This window comes from Pipistrellus hanaki (assembly GCF_964339955.1).
Source record: "Pipistrellus hanaki genome assembly, chromosome: X".
NCBI lineage: Eukaryota > Metazoa > Chordata > Mammalia > Chiroptera > Vespertilionidae > Pipistrellus > Pipistrellus hanaki.
Genome location: NC_140524.1, coordinates 15,963,453 through 15,989,069, shown reverse-complemented (window position 1 = coordinate 15,989,069; position 25,617 = coordinate 15,963,453). Strand labels below are relative to the sequence as shown.

The 25,617-nt window shown below is 38.0% G+C and overlaps 1 protein-coding gene across 1 annotated transcript; it reads right to left on the bottom strand.

Annotated features, from left to right (window-relative positions):
• Positions 1–14,780: 14,780 nt before the first annotated feature.
• Positions 14,781–16,055, bottom strand: LOC311615567 (putative MAGE domain-containing protein MAGEA13P; the record flags this gene model as incomplete). The annotated part of the gene is made up of 1 exon (XM_084870909.1): positions 14,781–16,055. One exon carries the CDS (start codon positions 16,053–16,055, stop codon positions 14,781–14,783), a length of 1,275 nt encoding a protein of 424 aa, XP_084727035.1.
• Positions 16,056–25,617: the final 9,562 nt, after the last annotated feature.

The window sequence follows — 25,617 nt, the reverse complement described above, 5'->3', positions numbered from 1 at the left end:
AATGGAGCATATTTGGATTTTTCAGCCAATGTGATGGATGACATCATCCTAATGCAGCAATGATTATTTTCTATATATTTTCTTAAATTAGATATTAATGAAGCAAATGTGAGATGTCTGAATAAATTTGAACAGACTATAATAAGTGTTTAATTTGGGTAACCTGCTGATTACTTAATCAAGAAGAAAATAAGACAAAATCTTACAGCTTAAGAAGAATCAAAGTTTGGAATGATTTCATTGCAGCAAAATTTTTCTCAGATAATCTAACTATAATACATCCTCATATACAACAAATATCCTAATAAAAAAATAAATCCATTGAAAATGAAAGTATCCAAAATGCATAGAAATGGAGCCTGTTTCATAGCATTTCACTATAAGTATTAAAGTTTGTATTTTGCAAACACACCCAACTTATTTCATTAATGCAAACTAATTCCCTCTTTCCACAAAAATGGTGGGGGGGGGCAATCCCATAATTCTGCCATTCCCACTCAGTTATAAACACAGATATGAAATTAACCCATTCTTTTGAATGCTGCTGGCTAACATTTACTGTTTAGGTGTTATCTCTAGATAGTTATCTCAAAATAGTCTCTAGGAGGTATATAACAATTGCCAGCTACTCTTTTAAAAACTTTAAATATATTAACTTGTGTAATACTCAGAATGACCCTACAAAGTAAGTCTTACTATTATCCATTTATTATAGATAAGGAAACTGAAGCATTGAGGAATTAAGAAACTTGCTCAAAGTTACAATTAAGAAATGTTGTAGCTGGGATGCCACATCCTACTTTTCTAATTCTGTCAGTAATAACTTACTTTTATTTTATCTGTTCTCTTACAAATTATTTGCTTGGCAAGAGTCCAAGCAGGGAGACTTTTAAAAAGAGGTTATTAGAGCAATACATGGTATAGAAATCCACATAACAGATGATGGTGTATTAGATCAGGTTTATTGCAGTGTGGGTAGTTACAAATGATCGCAAAAGATAGAGCCACCAAGACGTTCTGATATGAGAAAAGCAGAGAATGAGAGAAAAATGATATAATTGAAGATAATATCAAAATGTTTGTCCTTCAGCACTGTATATACAGAATTGCCACTAATTAAGATGAGAATAGATGTTAAAGGAACAGGTTTGTGAGAGAATAAATTATTAGATTTGCATATTGGTAGTCTTCCAAGGGCTTATGTTAAGTGGGCCATTGGATAAATGAGTCAATAGTTTACTAGAAGAATCTATGCTTGGGATAGATGATATTAAAAGCTATAATACTGGCTGTGATCACTAATGGAATGAGTATGACTAGAAAAAGAGAAAAGATCCAAGGACTGAGTTCTGAAGTACCCCAAAATATAGAGATCAGGTAGATAAGAATGAGTACAAAACAACTAAAATGATTTTACAACAAATTAAATGAGGTATTCTTTCTTTTTTTCTTTTTTTTTTTTTCTTTTTTTTTGTTAATCCTCACCAGAGGATATTTTTTCCATTAATTTTTAAACAAAATAGAAAGGAGGGGGAAAGAGAGAGAAACATGGACATGAGAGAGACACATGGATTGGTTGCCTCCTGGATGGTTCCTGCCTGGTGCTAGGGGATGAAAGCTGCAACTCAAGTACCTGCCCTTGACTGGAAATGGTATCTATGAACTTTCAGTGTGTGGGTCAGTGCTCTAACCACTGTGCTCAAGCGCCAGGGCTAAAAAGAGGATCTTTTTGTAAACTTATTGATTTTTAAATTAAATTTTTTGGGGTAACATTGGTTAATATGATTATACCAGAGGCCTGATGGACGAACTTCATGCAAGAGTAGACCTTCCTTCTCCTGGCTGATGGCATTGGCTTTTCTCTGGCACCCAAAACCCGGTTTCTCTTGCAGCCCTGGCTTCATCCGGAAGGTTGTCCAGAAGGAAAGAATACACACAAATAATCAAGCAATGAGTGCATATAACACTGGAAAAATCTGAGTAAAGTTGGTGGATTTTATCAATGATTTCCTGGTTGTGATATTGTAGCACTGTCATGCAAGGTGTTAATCTTGGTTGAAACTATATAGGATCTCTTGAATTGTTTCTTAAAACTGCATGTAAATCTACAATTATCTCAAAAGGGAAGATTTTAAAAGCTGTGATTCAATGCAATCAATGTTTTTCTTCACAATGGCATAACATAGGAAACCAAACAGGCTTTTAATAAAGACTGTGATGATCAATTTATATTTTGTAGCTTCATGGTTATGAAGTTGGAATGAGAAATATTTTGGTTTAAAACAAGAATTTTCAAGTCTGTAATTTAGAAAAGCAAAATCAGAAGCTATGTTTTAATTTGTTGTGTATGTTATAAAGGAGATTCAACCACTGGGTCAGCTGATGAAAACCATAGTTATAGTCTCTTAACTTTCAAAGGTTATAAGAAAAACTGGAGAACTGAGAAAGCATTAACCCTGAATAGTGGGGTCCCTGAATATGGACCAAAGAGAAGTGGAATAATAACATCCTTCATGCAACCAGTTGTGCCCAGGGCTGCAGTATTTGTAATGGAAAAGGGTGGGGAAGTAAGGTACTTGGTGGGAATGTCTATAAGGAGGATTCTCAGAAAGGTCAGCGACCTTTGAGGGGACATTGCTTAAGGCGAAGCCCTTTCCTTAACTTTTCCTAACAAGTTCGATCCCCTGGGGTATTTTGCTAGAATCTCTATGCTTAGTCTTTAAAGACCTGACCTTGTAGAAGCATACACTTTTTCAAGGATACTTACCTTGCTGATTGTATCTAAAGATTAATTTTAGTTCAAGCTTTTATGATAATAGAAGCCAAAGGAGGCAGGAGAACAGGGCTACTTGGAGGCCATAGCCAAATAGTGCCTTAGCCCTTTCTTTCATTGAAATGTGTGTTAATCATTCATCCATCATTCAAAGTCTGCAGGTCAGCCCTGGCAGAAAAACATTTATAATGGAAAAACCTTCCAACATACTTAACTCTCCTAGGAATTTCAAGGAATCCTAGCCACAACTTATTTTGAGTTGGGGAAAAGACAAATTAAAGACTCTATGGTCTTGGTATTCTAGTATGTCTAAACTAGAGAGGTAAAATACAATATCACCCAGATACTAGGGGAGACCTGGAGTTTAAATACATTTCTTCAATTGTCACTCAAAGTCCTGGGAAATTAGATGCACTAAAATTAAAAAAAAAAAGGAAATGTAAAAGAACCCAAATTATCTATTTGTTCTTTGATAGAGTGTATAGTATTTAACTATATATTCACTTGTATTTGAAAATATTAATGTTCAAGAAAATTGTTAAGAATAGATAACAAGAGTTAAACTAGGAAGCAACAAATGAAAAAGACAAGAAAGGGTGAATGTGAAATCAAATTGTATATTTGGAATTCTCAGAATAAGTCACCTCCATGACAGTCAGTTTGCTGCAGATTCAAATAAAGAGACTTTCACACAATGAAGTACAATGGTGCTACTAGTAATTAAAATGAGAATCTCCAAAGAAAATTCCAAAGAGGCTATATGTATTTGAGAATTATAATTGTCTTTTAGTCACATTGCAACTTCAAGTTTTCTTCTTTGTAACCATTTTTTTTCTTTTTGTTTTCAAGTTGGTGCATAGTATTATTTTTTCCTAAAATTAGTATAAAAAATGAAATTGTGCATATGCATTGAAACCTAGTATTGACTTCAATTATAACTTTCCCCTGGATTGGCACAGAAAAACTTCTATGACAAATGTTTAAGTCAACTTTTTATAAGTCCAAATAACAGAATGTCTTGATTCCATTCAAGACTATTGAAACTGCCAAGGTTAAATATAATTAGCTAAAGGTAATAATAACCTTTCAAATATAAAACCTGGCATTTTAACATAATCAACATTGTAATGTGACATGTTGAAATGCTAAAAAGTAAATTAATAATATTCATGTGTTAGTATTAAAGAGACAAAATCTTTAGACCTAAATGTTTAAAAGTTACATAGAATTTTCTAATGGATCAAATATAAAAGCATTTTAAAATAACCAGAAAAATATATTTTGCATAATACAAAATTCCAAGCCCTATAATTAACCATCACTCAAGGAGCCTGGCTCCTTTTAGTAGTGAATGGAGTTTAAAGATTGAAACCTGAGATCTAGGTGTGTGTGATGCTGCTGGGTTGTCATTGATTCTATGTCTTCTAGGCAGACATACTAGCAATAAAAGGTATGCAAACTAAAACAAATATATAAGATATATATTTGTATACTTATATTTATTTATGTAACTAGATGCCCCTTGCAGGAAGATTCCTGCAATAGGGCTCCTGCTGCTGTCTCTGCAGCCCAGCTGGCTTCTCTCCCTTCTCCCCACCTCCCACCTGCTTCCCTTCCTTCTCTGCCGCCCCGCTTGCTTGCTTGCTTGCTTGCTTCTCTGCAGCTTTGCTCCCTTCTGCAGCACTTGGCTTCTTTCTATGCTGTCTTTAGTTGTTGCTATGGTCTGGATATGCAAATTAACTGCCATCTTGGTTGGATTAATTTGTATACTCACCCTGATTGGCTTGTGGGTGTAGCAAAGGTACAGTCAATTTGCATGTTTCTCTTTTATTAGAGGATTGTATATATACTAAAATGAATGAATTTTTTTAATAATATTTCCAACACTAATCCACTAACACAGGGTTCATTTTAGCATTCATCTTTGCTTAATTATAACTTTTTTCTTTGACAATAAGAAACTTGGCTCTCACTACGACAATGTATTATAGTTTTAAAAATCTAGATAGAATACATGTACAGTGAATTCAGATTTGCTAACCATTCTTCCTGGGAAAAACATTAAACAATGAGAGTACAAGCCTTGTATACAACATTTTTGTCTTTAACCTTACAGTATCTAGTCAAAACATTGTTTCCTGAAGTTAAGTCAGGCCCTATCTTCCCCACCTGTTTCAGTATGGTTATGACTTACACATCAATGTAGTTAAATTCATTTTTGACAGTCTGCAAGTTCCTGGGCCATCCTGTTTGATTTTTTAATTTTATTTTAGTAAAATTAAACTGTTGTAGTGTACAGTTCTAAGGGATTTGACAAATGCAGTTATGTATCCAACATCACGTTAGCATACAGAATAGATTCAATACCACACAAATTAGCTTATGACAATCCACCTACCCATTGTAGTCCACTTCCTTTCCTGAATCCCTGAAAGCCCCTGGTCCTAATTTTCATCCCTGTTCTTGCCTTTTCTGGAATGCAATGTAAATAGAATAATACAATATGCAGCTTTTCTGTCTGGCTTCTTTCAATTAGAAAAATACATTTCAGAACTATCCTTGTTGTTAACATAGATCAATAGTTTCTTCCCTTTCTTTCATTTCTGAGTAGTATTATGTGTTTTTTGGTTTGTTTTGATTTTTGTTAATCCTCACCAGAGGATATTTTTCTCCCATTGATTTTTAGAGAGAATGGAAGGGAGGGATGAAGGAAAGAAAGGGAGAGAGAGAGAGAGAGAGAGAGAGAGAGAGAGAGAGAGAGAGAGAGAGAGAGATCAATTGGTTGCCTCTTGCAAGCTCCCTGATAGGGATTGAACCTGTATACCATAACCTGGGTCCCAGCTATCTGCTCTTGACAGGGAATTGATCCCGAGACCCTTCAGTGTGTAGGCAGACACTCTAAACATTGAGAAACACCAGCCAGGGCGTATTGTATGTATTGTATGTTTTGAGTGTACCAAGGTTTAGTTACATTTTAACTACTTGAGAGACATCTGGTGGTGTTTTTGTTCCTTCAGATTTTGGCAATTATGAATAAAACTGTTATAAACACTCATATTCAGTTTTTTTTTTTAATGTGTGTAAGCATAAGTTGTCAATTTGCTTGGGTAAATGCCTAGGAGGGGGGGATTCCTGAATCCTATGGCAAATGTTCTTTTTCACTTTATAAAGAAGAGCCAAATTTTGCATCCCCATCTACTGTGTGTTAAGAGTTATATACTCACACCCTCACCAATACATTTACAAAATAAATAAACATGGTAGTGACATCTTATTGGTTTTAATTTTTATTTCCCTAATGGATAATAATGTTGAATAACTTTTAAATGCTTATTTTCAATCTGTAATCCAGTGAAATGTATGTTTAAGTCTTTGACCTACTTGTAAAAAAAATTTTTTCTTGTTGTTGAGCTTTAACTTAACTTTCTATTACATAGAGAATACATAATCACCGAATCAAATATCATTTGCAAAACTTTTCTTCCAGTCTTTTCATGTCATTAGCAGTATTTTGCTTTTTGCAGAGCAAAAGTTTTTAATTTTCATTAAGTCCAATTTATCAATTTATTATTTGATGGGTAATGCTTTTGGTATTTTACATAAAAACTCTTTGACAAACCTAAGGTTACACATATTTTAGTTACTCTTAGTATAAGTTGTGTGGTATGTGGCAAAGTCCATTTTTATGCTTGCGAATGTTCTACTTTTGCACCACCATTTGCAGAAAAGATTATCCATTGAATTCCCTTGCACCATTGTTAAAAATCACTGGACTCTACTTATGTGTGTACATTTCTGGGTCTGATATTTGTTACATTGATAAAAGATCCACGTGCCAACACCACAGTGTTTACTGTAGCTTTGTATTAAGTCTTAATATAAAATGGTTTGAATATTCACACATTGTTATTTTTTAGAAATGTTTTGGATATTTTAGTTCCCATGCCTTTACATGTAAATTTTAGAATTGGGTTGTCAATATCTAAAAAAAAGCTTGCTGCTATTTTTGATGTGTTATGTTGTGTCCATATGAATAAAATTAGAGGATTGACATTTTAACAATATCAACTCTTTTAATCTATGATTATGGTAGATCTAGATACTTAGGTCTTCCCTGTTTCATAACCCTGTTTTATAGCATGCAGCACAATGATCTGGGACATATTTTGTTAGATACAAATAAAATTATTTATTTTTATCTGTATGTTAGTGTATTATTTATTTCAAACTTCAATTGATTATTGTTGTTATAAAACCACACTTTATTTTTATTGAATTTATTGGGGTGACATTGACTAATAAAATTATATAGATTGTAGGGGTACAATTCTATAACATATCAACTGTAAATTATATTATGTTCATCACCCCAAGTCAAATCTTTTTCCATCACCATTTATCCCCCCTTTACCCTCTGCTATCTTTCCTTTGACCTTGTATCCTACATAGGCAATAATATTATCTGACACTCGAAATGGTTTGAATCATTATATCAAATTATTTTTCTTGATCTATAAAACAGTTTCAAACTTCAAGTATGATTTTAAAAGCAGCAGTAAGAGAAGACATCTTTGCTTGTCCTTGAACTTGGGGAAAATATTTATATTCCCATCATTAAGTGTACTGTTAGCAGGAAAGTTATTCTACCCAGCAAAGCTATCATGTAGAATTAAAGGTCAGATAAAGAGCTTCACAGACAAGAAAAAGCTGAAGGAGTTCATCACCACCAAACCAAAGTTATGATACTAGTGTCTTGGTACACGGATTCATGCACATAGAAAGAAAATTAATTAAAATTCCTAGGGCAGCACTGTGGCTCCAAGGGCATCTGTGGAGTGATTGGGGTGAGGTGCAAGAAAAAAGAAAGAAAACTCATGCTCCGGTCTTTCCACTCACAGCACTGGCTCCATTGCAAGGACTAATGCTGGTGGTCCCAGGTGGTGGCCAGTGGGGTAGGACTGGGTGAGATGGAACCTCCCGAGGTCCCTCCCCTGCTGGCCACACCTGGGGCAGTACCACAGCTCAAAAGGCATCTGCAGAGTGAACCTGGTCGCTCCAGTAGATGGAGTCCCTCAGCCTGGCTTGCAGGGGTAGGGCTGAAACTGGCTCTCTGACATCCCCTGAGGGATCTTGGAGTGCAAAAGGGCACTCTGCAAAGTCGCTGTCATTCAGGGTGTGGAACGCAAATGCCAGTGTGCAGTAATCCAGATCCAGGGCCAACAGTGTCCCAGCAACAACATAACCATGGCCAAAGGTAGAATTGTGTGGCCCTGCAAGGCATTGGGCTCCCTCTCCCTCATCTCTGGGTCTGGGGTGAATCACCTGAGAACCACTGCTGCCAAATTACTGCAGCTCAGCAGCTCCTGCATTGAGAGCCTGCCCCCTGGTGGTCAGTGCACATAATATTATAGATACCAACCAGTCAGATGGTCACTTAACCTTTTATATATTGTATATAGATGTTGAAGAGTTTTCTTTAAGAAGAAGGAGCCGAAACCGGTTTGGCTCAGTGGATAGAGCATGGGCTTGTGGACTGAAAGGTCCCAGGTTCGATTCTGGTCAAGGGCATGTACCTTGGTTGCGGGCACATTCCCAGTAGGGGATGTGCAAGAGGCAACTGATTGATGATTCTCTCTCATCAATGTTTCTAACTCTCTATCCCTCTCTTCCTCTCTGTAAAAAATCAATAAAATATATTTTTAAAAAGAGGGAGAAGAAGAGTTTTAAAAATATGAACAATAAAATGGCAATAAATACATAGCATATATATAACAAATATATTTGAAAGGAAATTAATATATATTAATTTTAATATTAAAGCTGAAATCATAATATGGAAAAAGAGATGTTTATTATTCTTCTGCTTCCTGGAATGTATTGTGTAGAATTGGTAATTTTTGTTCCTTAAATATATGGTAGAATTCACCAGTGAAACCATGTAAACCTGGAGTTTTCTTTGTTTGGAAACTATAAACTCAATTTCTTTCGTAGAAACTCAATTAATTTAGTAGATGTAGAATTATTTTATTATTATGGATTTTTCCATTTCCCCTTTTATTTCTTTTATTGCTTCATGCATTTTGAAACTCTATTGTTATGGTCACACACATTTCAGATCATAAAATAAGTCTTAACACATTAAAAATGAGAAATCACTTATATCATCTATAATTTAAAGTTAAAATGAAAGGATATTTATAATAAGTACCAGAAAACTTTCCATAAAGAAGAGCAAGGGAATTAACCCTACAGGAATTCAAATGTACTATAAAGCAATTTTAATTAAAAGTGTGGCATTGGCACAGGAATTAACAGATAACTTAGCGAAACTGAGTTGCAAACTTGAGAAGAATTTTAAATACCCATAGGGAATGTATTATGAAAATGATTTGGTTTAAACCACAACTCTTCTACTTCTTAAGGCTATAACCATAAAAAAGTATTTGTTATATCTCCTTGAATAATTGGACAGCTAATCATTGTCTAATATAATGTTTCTCTTTAACCATGATAATATTTATTGTTCTAACTTCCACTTTGTTTAATATTAACAAAATTACTCCAGCTGTTGTTTTGTTAACTTATGTACTATGCAACTTCATCTTTCAGAATCTTTATATCGTCATTACATAAAGTGTTTTTTTTTAATAAACTACTCATATTTAAAATAATTATTGATTTGGTTGGATTGAAATCTGCATCACACTACTTTCTATTTGTTCCATCTTTCTCCTTTTTTCTGCCTTCACTTGGGTTAATTGAACATTTTTATTAATTTTATATTTTCTATATACTCATTGTATATGCCTTTTTAAAAGTTGTCAGTTGTTACCTTAGGGTTTATAGTATACATTTTAATTAATATTGGGCTGCCTTCAAATAAAGATAGACTACCTCCTCATGTTTCCTTGAAGCTGAAGCTATTTGTGACAATATGGATGGACATTGAGGGCATTACGCCAAGTGAAATAGACCAATTAGAGAAAGAGAAATACTGCAGAGTATCACTTATATATGGAATTAAAGAAATTTAAACTCAGAGTAGAAAAACAGTTACCAGGGATTGGAGGGGTGGGAAAAATATGGAAAGGTTGGTAAAAGTACAAACTTTTAGCTATAAGACAAATAAAGTCTGAAGATTTAATGTAAAACTTAGTGGCTATATTTGATAACACTGTATTGTATAATAGATTTTTGCTAAAAGAGTAGGACTTAAATGTTCTCACAAAAAAATAAAGAAAAGAAAAGGTGTGTGAGGTGATAGATGTGTTAATTACTAGATGGGGAATCGTTTTATGATGTATAGGTATATCAAATCACTGGGATGTACACTTTAAATATCTTGTAATTTTACTTGTCAGTTGCACCTCCATAAAGCTTACCAGTAGGAAAAAGAAACAAAATATTATATGCACTATTACCTTTGTAATTAAATGTTTAAATACTCCTCAGAGATACTAGCTATGTATTATGTTTCTACTTAGTGTAACTGCTAACTGATGCAACAGGCAAAACCTAAAATTGGTTGTCTTAACACAGCAAAACCTACCTTTGTTCAAGTAAATTCTAATGGCAATTGGAAGAGTCTCTTTTCTCTCAGTTAATCTAGGGTTCCAGGCTGCTTCCATCCTTTGGCTTTACCATGGAAACACAGGGTAAGTCATGTTTGCTAAGTGAAAGAGAAATCATGGGAAACTCCCACTGGCTCTTGCCTAACAATACATGGACTATCAATGTCATTTTCCCATTTGCCCTGGAAAAAGAGAAAGATAAGACCTGGATGAGTAGATGTAGTCTCTCCCATCAGCTGTCAATAATAGGTACTCCATAAAATAAACTATTATAATGTGTTATTATGAATCTCTTCATTTCTTGGAGGAGTTTCTGAGAAAGTTAGATGTACTTTGAAATCCTACAACTTTTCAAGTGCCTACTGTGTGACAGGGGGTTTCAAACACAGGATCACATTGAGTTTTTGAAGGATTATGTAATTGTTTTCAGGGAGACTTTATCCTTCCTTTACTCATAGCACCTTTCTTCCATGCCCTTTGGAATAACCTTTATCATTTCACTAGGCTGAGAAGTTTCTCCTTCCTTGTGATGCATGGTCCAAATTTTAACTTGTGAGATTCTGCTGCCCTCCACATGACTGAACAACTATCTACACAGATGCCATTAGGCAAACTGAAAACCAAGATTTTTCTGAGAAGGTACACAGACCAGAAGCAGTGGAAATATATTTTTTCTTTTTTTGAAAACCAGAATTAACATGTCCAAAAAGAACCAATTTTCAACTCGCAGGAGGATTCCAAGATTGTAGAAATTCAACTTTAATAGATGTTTACTCCATAGTGATTTCCATAGTCTTTCTTGGAGTGTTTTTAATGGTAATTCCTTTATATTTTTTTAATTTATTTTTAATTAAATTGATAGGGATGACATTGGTTAATAATTTCATATATGTTCAAATGTACAATTCTATATATTGCATTGTGTATTTATGACCCTAAGTCAACTCTCCTTTGGATTTTAACTGCCTAGGTAAGCTAATCCAACTTTGTGTTCATTGGCGAGTTTCAAAGACATTATAATCACATCCTACTGCAAATATCAGAAAGATTTTAAAAACTCTCTAATTTCAAGGTTGTAGCCCCAAATCAGTATACTGTGTGCAAAGTCAGAACCTATACACTCTGGAAAACACTTGGGGAGTGGTTGAAGAGGCTAAGGGGTTGGGGAAAACCAGGCACCTGAATATCGGATTCCCAAGTGAACCTTTAAGTCGAAGGGGCTATTACTATCAGAGAAGTTTCAAGGTGAAGGATAGGACAGCAAGGGGTCTTCTGCAAGGAATAGGGATGCTTTTTGTCAGGGGAAAGGCAGATGATTCTAGGTGTTCCACCAAGAATATGGTACAGCTTTCATAGGAAAAGATAGTGAAGAATAGGTCCTAGGGTATAAAGACAGGGTACATGGGGGAAGACCAGAGGAAAGGTGCTATAATTCAGGGAAGTTCTGGGACCAGAAAGAAATATAGAGGCAGCTCTCAAGGAACGCTGGAACTTGGGCAGGAGGACCTTAGGTTAATAAAGCCACAGATAAGACCCAAATCATTTTTAATTTACATTGTCACCTTCCTTCTTTAGGCCTGCTTGTAGTACCCTTGTACAGAAACCTCCTTTTACAGAGGTCTGGGAGATATTATGAAGAACTGAGAAAAATAAATTAAGAGATGGAATATCTGCCTCAGGCTAGGAGGTATGTGAGCAACGTGGATTGCTGATAAAATTAGACTAGAGATCTAGTCTCAGCCTTGTCACTTACTAGCCATATGATAATAGGAAATTATCAAGTGCTATGAGCTTCAGGTTCTTCATCTGCAAATGAATTTGATAAGCTCTGTCTTATAGAACTGTTGCAATATACCCAGTATGCATGTATGTGGAAAGCCTCTGGAATAGTGCCTGGCATATATTGGATCTTTAATTAATGGTGAGGAATCAAGCTTCTAGTTAAAAATCCTAATGTGTGGTTTTTCAGGTCTAAGCACAGACAATTACAGAGGTTTTTCCCTTGTCAGGCCTCCTGGAGAAAGGCTGCCCTCTACACCTCAGATTGCATGTATCTGAAATGGATTACAGTTCAAGATTCAGGCCTCTCTGGAAGGTCATTCCCTTCTCATTATTTGCAGTCCTAGTCCCTGTACTTTCATTCCAAAGTGTCTTTATACGAAGCCTTGGGCAGAGGTCCTCTTCAGAGCCTCTGCTTCCTCCTCTTTCTGAGAGGAGGAGAAGGAAATCTTGGAAACACTTTTTCCATGTGCCTTTTCACTTCTAACCCGTCCCCCTTTGCTTTCTCTGATTCTAGGATCCATAAAACTGCTAGAGCCTTTTGCTCTGGCTCCATCAACAGTGAGCAGATCCACCAGGTCTGTGCTGATCTACCTGACCATCACTGGTGTGCTGTTCCATGAAGGAAAATAAAACAAGGGATGGGCACTTTCTTCTGTTTTACATTCCCACTTATACCATCACAGGAAGTGATTAAAGATTTGACTTCACTGTATTTGGCTTGTTGCTTTAATCAGCTATTCTGACACCTGGCAGCTTAGCTCTCACTGGAGCTCAACAGAACTCCTGACACATGGCCATTGTTTCTAATATTATTTTGACTCCAGAACCTACCCCCATGTTCTCTGGAAACTTTTGTTATCCAAGAATTCTCAGATAATATGAAGTGAGTGCTCTTAGACACTAGACACCAAATCAGTCCAAAACAATGCTCCATAAATAAAACTCAGTACATTTTCTTAGAGCATACATTATTTATTTTGGTTATAGGTTAGTCTTCCTCATTAAACTCAGAGCTCCTAGAATTCAAGTCAAATACCAACTCCTTCCTTCTCTTTAACTGCTCTTCCTTCCAAAACACCATTTTCATTCATTTCAGTGCCATAACAAATATTTTCCTTGCTTAGAGTTAGCCTAAGTGCACTCAAGGTAACCCAATCATAATGTCATTTTAATGGAGGAGGCTCTGGTTCTCCCAGGCCAGGCAAAAAAGTGCCATCCTGGGCATCACTTCAAGGGAATATGACAATTTTTTCCTGTTAATCCTCACCTGAGGATATTTTTTCTATTGATTTTTTTAGAGAGAGTGGGAGGGTGGGAAGGAGAGACAGAGAGACATGAATATGAGAGAGATACATTGATTGGTTGGCAATGTTCTAACCACGGAGACCACATTCCAGGGCTCATACTATATTTTAAATAAAATCTTTACAGATGATATGTCTAGAACACCTAGTTCAAACATTCTGCTCAAATGTGCTATGTGATTAATTTTTAAAAATTCTTATTGTTGAAAGTATTAAGACATTAACCAAATTTACTATGTTTTTAGAAGAGTTCAGGACACCTTCCATACCAGTCTCAGGTGTAGATTTCTTTCTGTTTTATCCATGACCTAAAAGTAACTGATAATTTAATTTTTCTATTCAGGATTTTTCTCTCAACTGAGTCTGACATCTGCCACTAGCCAGCTTCATTATAAATAACTCTCACAGAAGGAATCTTAGTTTCTGAAAGTCCCAAACTGTTTTACTGCTGGGATCTTTCACTTTGATTGGTTGGAATGTGGTCTCCATGTTTAGTGCCAAGAAAATCCAGGTATATATAGTTTAATTTTACAGAGTGAATAAATGAATAAAAAGTTAGCTATCTTTTATGTTTTCTTCCTCTGTTGCTTAAAACCATATATTTTACTGTTGGGATCTTTCACATTTATAGGGAAACTAGAGGCCTGGTGCACAAAATTTGTGCGCAGGGGTGGGGGGTATTCCCTCAGCCCAGCCTGCACCCTCTCACAGTCCAGGACCTTTGGTTCCTAACTGCTCACCTACCAGCTTGATCTCCCCTAACTGCCCCCCCCCCGCTGGCCTGGTCACCTCCAATTCTCCCCCGCTGGCCTGTTTGCCCTTTACTGCCCCCCCCCCCCCCCCCGCCAGCCTGGTCACCCATCACTGCGCCCCCTGCTAGTCTGATCACCTCCAGCTGCCCCCTGCTGGCCTGGTCGCCCCACACAGCCTGCTGTTAGATTGTTCATCTGGTCATTTCGGTTGTGATGGCCCCTGGAATTTTATATATTAGGATTCATAATGTAATGCCAAGTTATCTTGTTCTTGTGCTTACTGTTACTGTAGCACTTCAGCGAACAAGGACTCACAAAAAGATGGGTGATTTCCTAATTTCTTTTGCTAAATTGTGACCTCTTATACTTAAACCTGATAAACAACTATAAATGTTTGACCACTGTTATTAATAAGCTCAGATTCTAAAGCTAGTTAAACTTTTTATTACAAGGAACAACATTTTAAACAAAAAAGATAATCTCCAAATCACCTATATTGAAAAGGAACACTAAGGTATTTCCTCCATATCCACCCTAGTTCTCCACTACTTATTACTTTGGCCACAGTCTTCAGATGGAGCGCGAGAAATGATATGCTTCAGATTTCACTCAGGTCAGGAGAAGCTCTGGAAACGATATTTGAACTTTCATCATTGACACTTGAACTTTCATCATTGACACTTGCACTTTCATCATCGACACTTGCACTTTCATCATCGACACTTGCACTTTCATCATCGACACTTGCACTTTCATCATCGACACTTGCACTTTCATCATCATCACGTGAACTTTCATCACTGTCACTTGAACTTTCATCACTGTCACTTGAACTTTCATCACTGTCACTTGAACTTTCATCGGCTGTGGTAATAGTATTATCCGAGGCAACTTCAGCCTGGGCTTCCTCTCTCTCATCTCTCAAAGCTTCCTCATAACAGTTTGTGAGGGAAGTGGGGTCAGTCCCAATGATCTTGGCCAAGCATTTCAGGACTTTCATCTTGGTGGTTTCAGCATGGGCCCTGGGACCCCACAGGAACTCATAACGTGGAGGATCACTATTGGGCACCTGCTGGCACTTCAGGTACTTTTCCTGCACTAGATCTTCAGTGATGAGCTTCCTAGGCTCCCCAAAGATAAAATTATTCTTCCCAACAGTTACCCCAATCATATTCATCATTTCCAAGATTCTTTCCTCAGAGGTTCGGTTGCCCTCCATGAAGATTATGCCCAAGATAAGTATCAGAAGGCCAGTCTTGGGCATGCCCTGGTCATCACTCAGCATCCCATCATAGGTGAGGTCTAGTAATTTCACAAGCACATAAGAATGGCTGATGGGGTCCACTTCCTTCACTTCAATGCCAAAGATAATCTCCAGGCACTTACAGGCTTTCGTGAAGATCACAGGAAAGTGATCCTTGTGTTCTCTGATGACACTCTCTAGCATTTCTGCCATTGTGATGGGCTCCTTTGTTGTATACTTGATACTCAGGTACTGAACCAAGTCATATACCTTATTTTGTAGCACTTCAGTGAACAAGGACTCAGGATTTAGTGGAGTCTGCGAGGTGCTTGGATCCTCTTCTTGGCTGCTGGAGCCCTCATTTGATTTGCTTGATAGAGTGACTGTGTCGGCAGTGGAGGAGGAGCAAGAACTCTGTAAACTCTGAAAAAGACTAAGTATCCCAGTGGCAGACAACTCCTCTGGAGTGCCAGGGGTCAAAGAAGAGAGAGGGGAGGAGGGGGTGTTGGTGCTGGTGGTTTCTTCTTCTTCAACTATGGGAGCCTGTAAACCTACCAGGCCCTGTGCTTCTCTTGGGGCCTGAAGGTCTTCCTTAAGGTTGCAGCTTTTACTCTTCTGATCATGAGACATGACTTGTGTTGGGGCAGCTGGCCAATTGGGACCTACAGACCTAGAGGAGAGAGGGAGCATGTCAGTACACTTAGCTGAGAAACTCATCCATGGTGGCTCTGAGAAAGACAATTCACAGGCATCCTCTTTAGTGGTGCTCTTGTCACAGGGCTCCCATTTTCCTTGTGGCCTGTCTCCTAAGATCTAGAAGAAGAAGTGAGATGGCTCCTCAGGGAGTAGCCAGCCAACAGAGCCAGAGGATTTCAGGGCTGAGAGTACACTGGGTTGGGTGATGCACCATGGGGCTTCTTCTGTTCTAGGATAGGCGGGAACTTGGTTGGCATTCAGGGTATGCATCTCACCTTGATTTTGGTACTGCATGGATCTCTTCCTATATGCTGACCTGAGGACTCATGCTTCAGACCAAGGCCCTCACCTCCCAATTCCTCTGATAATTGAGGCATATCTCAGGATACAGATTATAGGCACAGTTCTCTCCCCCCAGGAGTTGTCAGGAGGAGTGGGGCCACCTGTGAAGTCCCCATTTTTCTGGAGTAGATGTTTCCCTCAGTGCACACTCAGAGTCCCAGTCTTTCCCATGCCATAGTCTGGACCAGTGGTCACCAGCCTTTTGGACCTCATGGACCACCAGTGGTCTGTGGACTATCATTTGGTGACCCCTGGTCTGGGCTATACCACTGCTTAGCTCCTTTGATTTCCTAAGGAGGAAGTGAAAGGGGACTAAATCTGGCCACACTTGCCTAGGGCCTCCTGAGGCTGATAGAAGGCACTACGTGGGTTTCAGTGGGGCCTCCTTTGTCTAGAGTAGGAGAGTCCATTGTGTTATTAATCTTTACTCCTGAAAGTTCTTGCTCCATCCCCCACCACAGCAGACTTAACATGCATCCTAAAGATTCTACTCTTTAAGAGGAATCACTTCCCCCATCCCTTATGGAAGAAGTGACAGCCTATCACACATGGCCATCTCTGCTTAGTGTCTTCCAGGTATGACATCAGGGGTGGTTCCAACTGTTCTGGGGGAGGGGTTGCCCTCAGTCTCCTTCAGAGTATCCAGCTTTACATCTGGAAGGACATCAGGCCACTCTTACCCTTTTACCTGTCATCTTGTCTCAGACTTCCCTGAGACAAAAGTGAAAAGACACCACATCCAACAACTCTTGCCTGGGGCCTCCCAGAGTTAGCAGCAAGAACAGGGCAGGTTTCTGTGGAATGCACTCTCTCTGACTTGGGGAGATACCCTCAACCCTCTTTTATGTAGTCATACTACTCCAGACAGGGCTTAGGGCACCTACATTCTACTGACCTAAGAATCCCTCCAACAGCTGAAACTGGTTTGGCTCAGTGGATAGAGCATCGGCCTGCGTACTGAAAGGTCTCGAGTTCAATTCTGGTCAAGGGCATGTACCTTGGTTGCGGACACATCCCCAGTGGGGAGTGTGCAGGAGGCAGCTGATCAATGTTTCTCTTTCATGGATGTTTCTAACTATCTCTCTCCCTTCCTCTCTGTAAAAAATCAATAAAATAATAAAATAAAATAAAATAAAATAAAATAAAATAAATAAAATAAAATAAAATAAAATAAAATAAAATAAAATAAAATAAAAAGAATCCCTCCATCAGGCCATGGCACCAATCTCCCTGGAAACAATGCAAGGAAGTATGGAGGTTTGGGGGAGGTGCCTCTCTTATGGGGATTACCAGGGAGGATGAATAGAGAAACTGAGACAGGAAAGTTAAAACAAGGCCAAACAGTGTGAGTAATATGCAGCCAGTTTGTAACTAACAAGCCATTATCTTCCCCAGCCAAGGACATGAGAACAAATGGTAAAATACCCACACACACACACACACACACACACACACACACACACACACAGAAACCTCCCTAATGTGAGAATGCAGAAAGGGAAGGGGAAAGGATAAAAAGTCACAGTTACACTCCCTAAACAGAGAAGCCAGCAGTCTCAAGGCTTGGCAAGATAAAGTTGCCAGACAGTTCTCAAATTCTGGGAAGGCCACAACAAAGTAAAAAGAGACCTTGAGAATTAATCTGTACCAAAATATTCAGCAGAGGAATTTTGAGATATATAGACAGGATGGTGTAGAATGCCTCGGACCCCAACCCAACCTGCTCTTCAGATTAGCTGAGAGCCGATCTGTGCTTCATAAACCAGATGTATAGGTTTGATTGCTTTGCTTTTTTCAACAAAGGTGTGTGCTTTAATTAATTGGCTTTTCACAACACAGTCAAGGTATCTTGTATAAATTCATTCATATGAGAAGTTAGGGATCGAAGTTGGGAACAGACCTCTCCACTGGCTCAGGGGGCTATGCGGTAACACCTTTCTGGTGTCAGTGAGAGGTGCCATAACACCTCTGCATTACAGCTTTGCCCAATGTTGATCACAGGAGTGAGCCAATGTTGGATGTCTGATGTCGGTGGTTGGTTAGGTGGGGCCCGCTCTATCTATTGATACAAAAATTTTTTTTTTAGTCTTTTCTCAGACTCCTTACCTTGATGCGTGGAAGCACCTAGGAATCTTTGTTCTGTTGATCTGATGTCACAACTCTTCCACTAAGCTTCACTTTCTTCAGATTCCTAAGGCAGAAGTAAAGAAATATCACATCCAGGAACCTTTCCTGGGGCTTCCCAGGGTTGATCTATCTGCAGTGAGAGCTCCCCGCAGCCCTTTCTCAAATTTCTCACTTTGATTCTTGGCAGGGCTTAGAACTTTTCTTCCTGGTGACCTGAGACCAGCCCCTTCAGACCAGGGATTCGTCTCAGGAACATCCCTAATCCAGAAAAGGGAGGGAGGTACCCTTATCTTCCCAGCATTGCCCAGGGTCTCTAAGGCTGACAGCAAGAACCGGGGCCAATTTCTATGGGTTCTGAATTGGGAGAGTATCTCAGTCTTCCTCAAGGTATTCGTATTTACTCCTGACAGGCCCCACCCCCCTACTCTGTTGGCCTGAAGATCAAGGCCATATCTCTGAGACCTTGACATGTAACCGGGGGTGATTTTTCTGTCAACCATGCCTGGAGCCTCACAGGGATGATAGCAGAGGAAGGTGTCTGTGGGAAACTCCTCTGTCTGTGGTGGGAGGTTTCTTCAGGATCCTTACCTTGATGACTGGCAGAGTCTGGGACTCCTCACCTCGCTGACCAGATTCTGGTTGAAGCCTTATCTCCCTGGAACTCCAAAAGTCAGTCGGGAAACAGTACATCCAAGGATCACGCATAGGGTCTCCTCAGGCTGATAGCAGGCTCAGAACAGTCCGAGGCTCGTTCTGTTCCGTAGTAGCTCTTGACTCCCTAATTAAATACTCTCTGGGAGATTCCGCCCTCTCTGCCAGCTGGAAGCATTTGCTCAACTGCAAGTCTTTCAGAAAATGGTTTTGGTTCCCAGGTTAAATGCTAGATTGGAGGGCAGCAGCACCCATGAAAGGTGGTGGAGATTCAGAAAAGAAGCATAACTTTCTATGCGGTCTCTTCACCCACCAGACATACAGTTGGAAACATTTTGTTCTAAAAGTTTATTTTCTACACTGAAGATGTTAAGCAGCATGGTGTCCCTATTTTTTTTTTAGATTATCTAATATTGTATTGTTCAATGCAGTAATTTTCATTTTTCTTAAGCCTCCCTGATATTGAAAATTATATTTTACATCTCTACCAAGCATGTGTGTACCTGTAGTTCATCCTGATGCTTGCTATTCTATTTTTAGTCAATTCCTTTTATTCTATTAAAATATTTTTTAAAAGCACAATCTTAATCACTATAGTCGTTTCAGGTGGTTATTAGCATGGACTCTGGAGTCACTGCATTAATTCAGCCAATCTTTCTGGATATCTGATACTATGCCAGGGTGACTTGCATCTGTAGTCTGAGGTGATGCCTCCGGTTTGTGCAGTGAAGCAGGGGCATAAGTTTAAAAAGTTTACTCCTATATATCCTGTAATCTGTCATCCTTTACAGATAATCAACACTCCCAAACTTCACTGCTGCCTTTCACTCCTCCGTGGGAAACACAGTACCAGTTCAACACAGGGTTTCTCGTTTTTTATTTTTATTTATTATTATTATTATTATTATTATTATTATTATTATTATTTGTGTGTGTGTGTGTGTGTGTGTGTGTGTGTGTGTGTGTGTGTGTTTTATTTTGTTTTTTAGATTTTGTTGTTGATATTTTTGGTAGGCTAAAAAATTCATCCGGACACTAAAGCTCTCATATTCCAGAACCCCAGAGCCTGTCAAATTCTTCTTTCTTTGGGAAAAAAGGGCTTTGTAGATGTGATTAATTTAAGAATCTTTTGATGGGGGGATGATTATCCGGGAGTATCTAGGTTAGCCTTAAATGCAAATCACATGTGCCCTTTTAAGGAGGCAGAAGAAGAATCAACAGAGGAGACATTGTGAATGTGAAGCAGAGAGATACTTGAAGGAAGATGCTGACCTTGAAGGCTGCAGTCATGTCACCACAAGCTAAGAAATGTCTGCAGCTACCAGAAACTGGGAAAGGCAAGGAATAGATTCTACCTTAGAGTCCCCAGTTGAAGTATGGCCCTTTTGGGCACTGTGATTTCAGCCCAGTGAAACTGATTTGGGGCACCTGGCTTCCAAAATTCTGTTATTTAAGCCAACCAGTTTCTAGTAGTTTGACACAGCAGCCCTAGGAAACTGATATATAATCATTTATTTGTTTTCACTCGCCCTTTTACAATTTTCCAGGCTTGATTTTGGGAGTGGAAATCAGCAATACAAACTTCATTGTCATTTTGGCAACTACAGGTAAATATTTTAAGGAGAATTGACATGTTTAACTTATGATATTTTGCTTCACATTAGTGAATATGGTATACTTCTCTATTTATTTGGGACATTTAAAAAATTCTGAACCTATCAGTAAACTTTTATATTTGCCTATATGAAGAGCTCATACATTTTTGTGATTTATCACTTCTCTTAGGTAACTTTTGGGTTTGTTGCTGTGGTGAATGGGGTATTGCCTATTACATATTCTAATTAGTTATTGTTTTCATTTGTCAAAGCTCTGGATTTTGTTATATTGATCTCCCATAGAGTATCTTTTTTAACTCTCTTATTTATTTGCACATTACACAGACTTATTGTTTTTAATTATCTAGACAGATGACCATATTGTTGCCAAATTTTATCTCTTTCTTTTCAATATTCATATTTCTTATTTATTTTTTATATCCTTATCTCTGGCTTTGTGTTCCAGTGCAGCTTTGAACAGTAGTGGGGAGAGTATATCTGTCTTGTTTCTGACTTTAATGAGAATGCTCCTAACATTTCAAGTCTAACTATGTTTGCTATAGAATTTAGGAAAAGGAGGTTTCCTCCTATTCTTATTTTGCCAGAAGTTTCTACCATGAACTCATGTTGAATTTCTTTCAAATACTTTTTCTATATCCATTGACACAATCAAATCTTTCCCCTTTAATTTGATAATGTAGGGAGTTACAATTTAAAGTATTTTCTAATGTTAGTCATGTTTTCATTCCTTGGGCACAGACTGTTTGCTTATTTAATTAACTGTTGTGTTGACTATGCTATTTTATGTAAGATAGTTACTGATATATGAATGAGCTTGGTTCAAGTGTCCTTTTTTTGGGTGGGGGCAAGGTTCTTATTTGTTTTTTGAATCAAGGAGAGCTGGCTAGGGAAAATGAGTTAAATAATTTCTCATTTTTTGGATGCTTTGGAAAAGTTTTCAAAAGATAGCAGTTAATTTTCCATTATCATTTGGTAAAAGTGACAATCAGAATGATCTTGTTCTGGATATTTCAGAGTGGCTTGAGTTTTGAATCCAATTTCCATTTGTATTTTTGCATTGAAGTTTTCTTACACATCATTTTAGTTATTTATTTTCTAAAATGTGGTCCATTTTACTTAAGATTTGAAGTTTAATGACATAATATTTATAATAAAACTAGAGGTCCAGTGCATGACATTCATGCATGGAGGGGTGTCCCTCAGCCCAGCCTGCACCCTCTCCAATCTGGGACCCTCGAAGGATGTCCTACTGCTGGTTTACAGGGATCAAGCCTAAACCGGCAGTCGACATCCCTCTCGAAATCCAGGACTGCTAGCTCCTAACCGATCACCTGCCTGCCTGCCTGATTGCCCCTAACCACTTTGCCTGCTGGCCTCCTCGGCCCCAGCTATCCCCCACCTCTGGCCTGTTTGCTCCCAAATGCCCCCCTACCAGCCTGATCACCCCCAACTGACCCCTGTGCCAGTGTGCTTGCTCCCAACTGCCTCCCCTGCAGGCCTGCTCACCTCCAACTTCCCCCCCTGCTGGCCTGCTTGCCCCCACTTTTCCTCCCCACTGGCCTGCTTACCCCCAAATGCCCCCCTGCTAGCCTGCTCACTCCAAACTGATCTGACCCACTGTCCTTATCACCTCCAACTGACACCCACTAACAGGGTGAGCAACTGAGGGCTGTTTTCAGGCTGGCCACACCACCTTCAAGGTGGGGGTCCCCATTGGGGTGCCTGTCCAGCCTAGGTGAGGGGCTGATGGCTGTTTGCAGGCTGGCCAAGCCCACTGGTGATCCAGGCTCCCAGCCCCTCCTTTTTTGCTTTCTTTCTTCTTTTTTTTTTTTTTTTTTTTTCCAGTGCCTCCTTGAGTGGAGGCCAGGGCTGGCTGGAAGCAGGTATCTGGGATTTATATATCTTCTATAATTAAAACTTTGTAGTCTTGAACAGAGGCAAGGACCAGCCAGGACAGGCAGGAAGCTTGGCTTCCTCCATTGCTGGGGGCAACCCAAGCCTCCTGCTGGCTCCACCTCCATGGCTGCCACCACCATGGTTGGGCTAATTTGCATACTTGCTCCTGATTAGCTGTGGGTGTGACAGAGTGATTGTTAATGTGCATGTTTCTCTTTTATTAGTGTAGATGTATTGCAGAAACCCCCAAACTTATATATCAATAGAGAGAATAGTATAAAGAACCCAGTATACCTGAAAATCCACAATATATGGCTAATGTATTTCCAACTATTCCCCCCCACTATTCTCTCACCCCTCCATTTCTGCAACTAGAATAATTGTAAAGCAAGTCTAAGACATAACACCTAAGTATTTCAAGCATGCTTTTCATTTTTAAAATTTCATTTTCAATTACTTTTTGTATTTCATATTATTTTTATTTTAGTTTTATATATACAGCATAGTGGTTAGACAATTGTATACTTTACAAAGTGATCCCCCCAATATTTCAAGTACATATCTGGCACCATACATAGTTATTACAATATTATTGACTACATTTTCCATACTGTACTTTATATCATCATGAGTATAACTACCAATTTGTACTTTTTAAGCCCTACACTCTTTTCACCCAGCTTCCTCCTCCTAAAAGATAAGAAATATTTTCTAAAACAAACTTAATACAATTATTATTTCTAAAAACATCTTTGTTATTGATGTAAAATATCTAGTTATTTTTTCACACTTACATGAGAGAATACTACTTTTTAAAAAAATTGCTTCTCTGAAACCGCTTTGGCTCAGTGGATAGAGCATTGGCCTGCGGACTGAAAGGTCCCAGGTTCGATTCCAATCAAGGGCATGTACCTTAGTTGTGGGCACATCCCCAGTAGGGGATGTGCAAGATGAAACATCTCATCATCGATGTTTCTAACTATCCCTCTCTCTTTCTCTCTATAAAAAAATCAATAAAATATATTTTTAAAAATTGGTTCTTTTAATTGATGTCCAAATATGGTCTATACATTTTTATTATTTATATTCCTTGTCTTTTAAAAATATATAGATTTCCACCATATTACTGTTTTTCCATGGTTTGAAAAAGTCTTCTGTGTTTTTTAAAACTTTATTGTTGCAAGTATTACATGTGTCCCCTATTTGTCTCATTGACCCCTTCGAGACTGCCCCCCCTCTTCCCCAGGCCATCACCACACTGTTGTCTGTGTCCAAGGGTTATGCATATATGCATACAAGTTCTTTGGATGATCTCTTCCCACCCACCTATCCATCGACCCACTCACCCACCCCACCTTCCCTATGAGATTTGATAGTCTGTTCCATGCATCTGTGTCTCTGGATCTATTTTGTTCATCAGTTTATTTTGTTCTTTATTTTCCACATATTTTCCACATGTGAAACATGTGTTTCTCTGACTGGCTTATTTTGCTTATCATAATACTCTCCAGGTCCTTCTAGGATGTCTGCAAAGGGTAAAAAATCTTTCTTTTTTTTACAGTTTATGGTCAATTTATTTTTTATAAAAAGGCCAATTCAGTTGAAGAAATGATAGTGTTTTGTTTTTTTTTAACAATTGGTGCTAGAAAAATTAGGTATCTACATGCAAAAAAGTTACAAATTGGATCTCATCAAAATTAAACACTTTTTACTTCAAAAGACACCATTAAAAATGAAAAGTCAATGCATAGACAAGTAGAAAGTATTTGCAAATCATGTATTTTCTAAAGCAGTGTTTCCCAACCTTCTCTCATGATGAGAATCACCTGGTGGAGTTGTTAAAACACAGATTCCTGAATCCCAACTAAGAAGTGCTAAACTAGAATTTTTGGGAACATATAGGTAAAATTGTATACTTAACTAGTGCTCTAAGACAGATGTTATATACAGAGCACTAAGTTAGGTATGCAATTTTACCTATATGTTCTCAAAAATTCTAGTTTAGCACTTCTTAGTTGGTATTCAGGAATCTGTGTTTTAACATCTCCACCAGGTGATTCTCATCATGAGAGAAGGTTGGGAAACACTGTTCTAAAGGACTCATAATCAGAACAAACAAAGGACTAATACAGAACAAACTCAGTAATAATAAAACAATCTAATAACAAATAGGTAAAAGACTTAAAAGAATATTTTACCAAATAAGATACATGAAAATGTGCTTAAAATGGTGCAAGTCCATTGGGAAAATTCAAGTCAATACCATACTGTAAGATACCACTTTATACCCACCATAATGGCTAAAAATAAATCAATAAATGTTTATATCATTTTAGATAAATTGGAACTTTTATATATGCCATTTGGCATTTCAATTGTTTACACACTTTGGGAAACAGTTAATTTTCTTAAAAATTAAAACATTAACTTACAACAACATTTAGTAAAACAACTACTAATGTCCACACAAAGACTTGTAAGTGAACATTCATAACAGCATTATTCATAAGAGCCCAAAAGTGGAAGCAACACAAATGTTCATCAACTGATGAATGGATTTTTAAAAAACAGTAAGTCCATATAATAGAATTACATTCTTCAATTAAAAAATAACAAACTACTAATGCACTATAGCTCATGGTAGAGCCTCAAAAACATTATGCTAAATGAAAGAAGCCAGATCCAAAGAACACATATTAGGATTCCATTTTCATGAAATTTCTTAAAAAAAGCAAGTCTGAGACAGAAAATATATAAATACTTTTCTTTGGCTAGAGTGGGAATGGAGGTTGATTGCAAATTATTTTGAGGGAATTTGTGGTGGTGCTATTGTCTGAATATGTTTCTCCAGGAGCATACCGAAA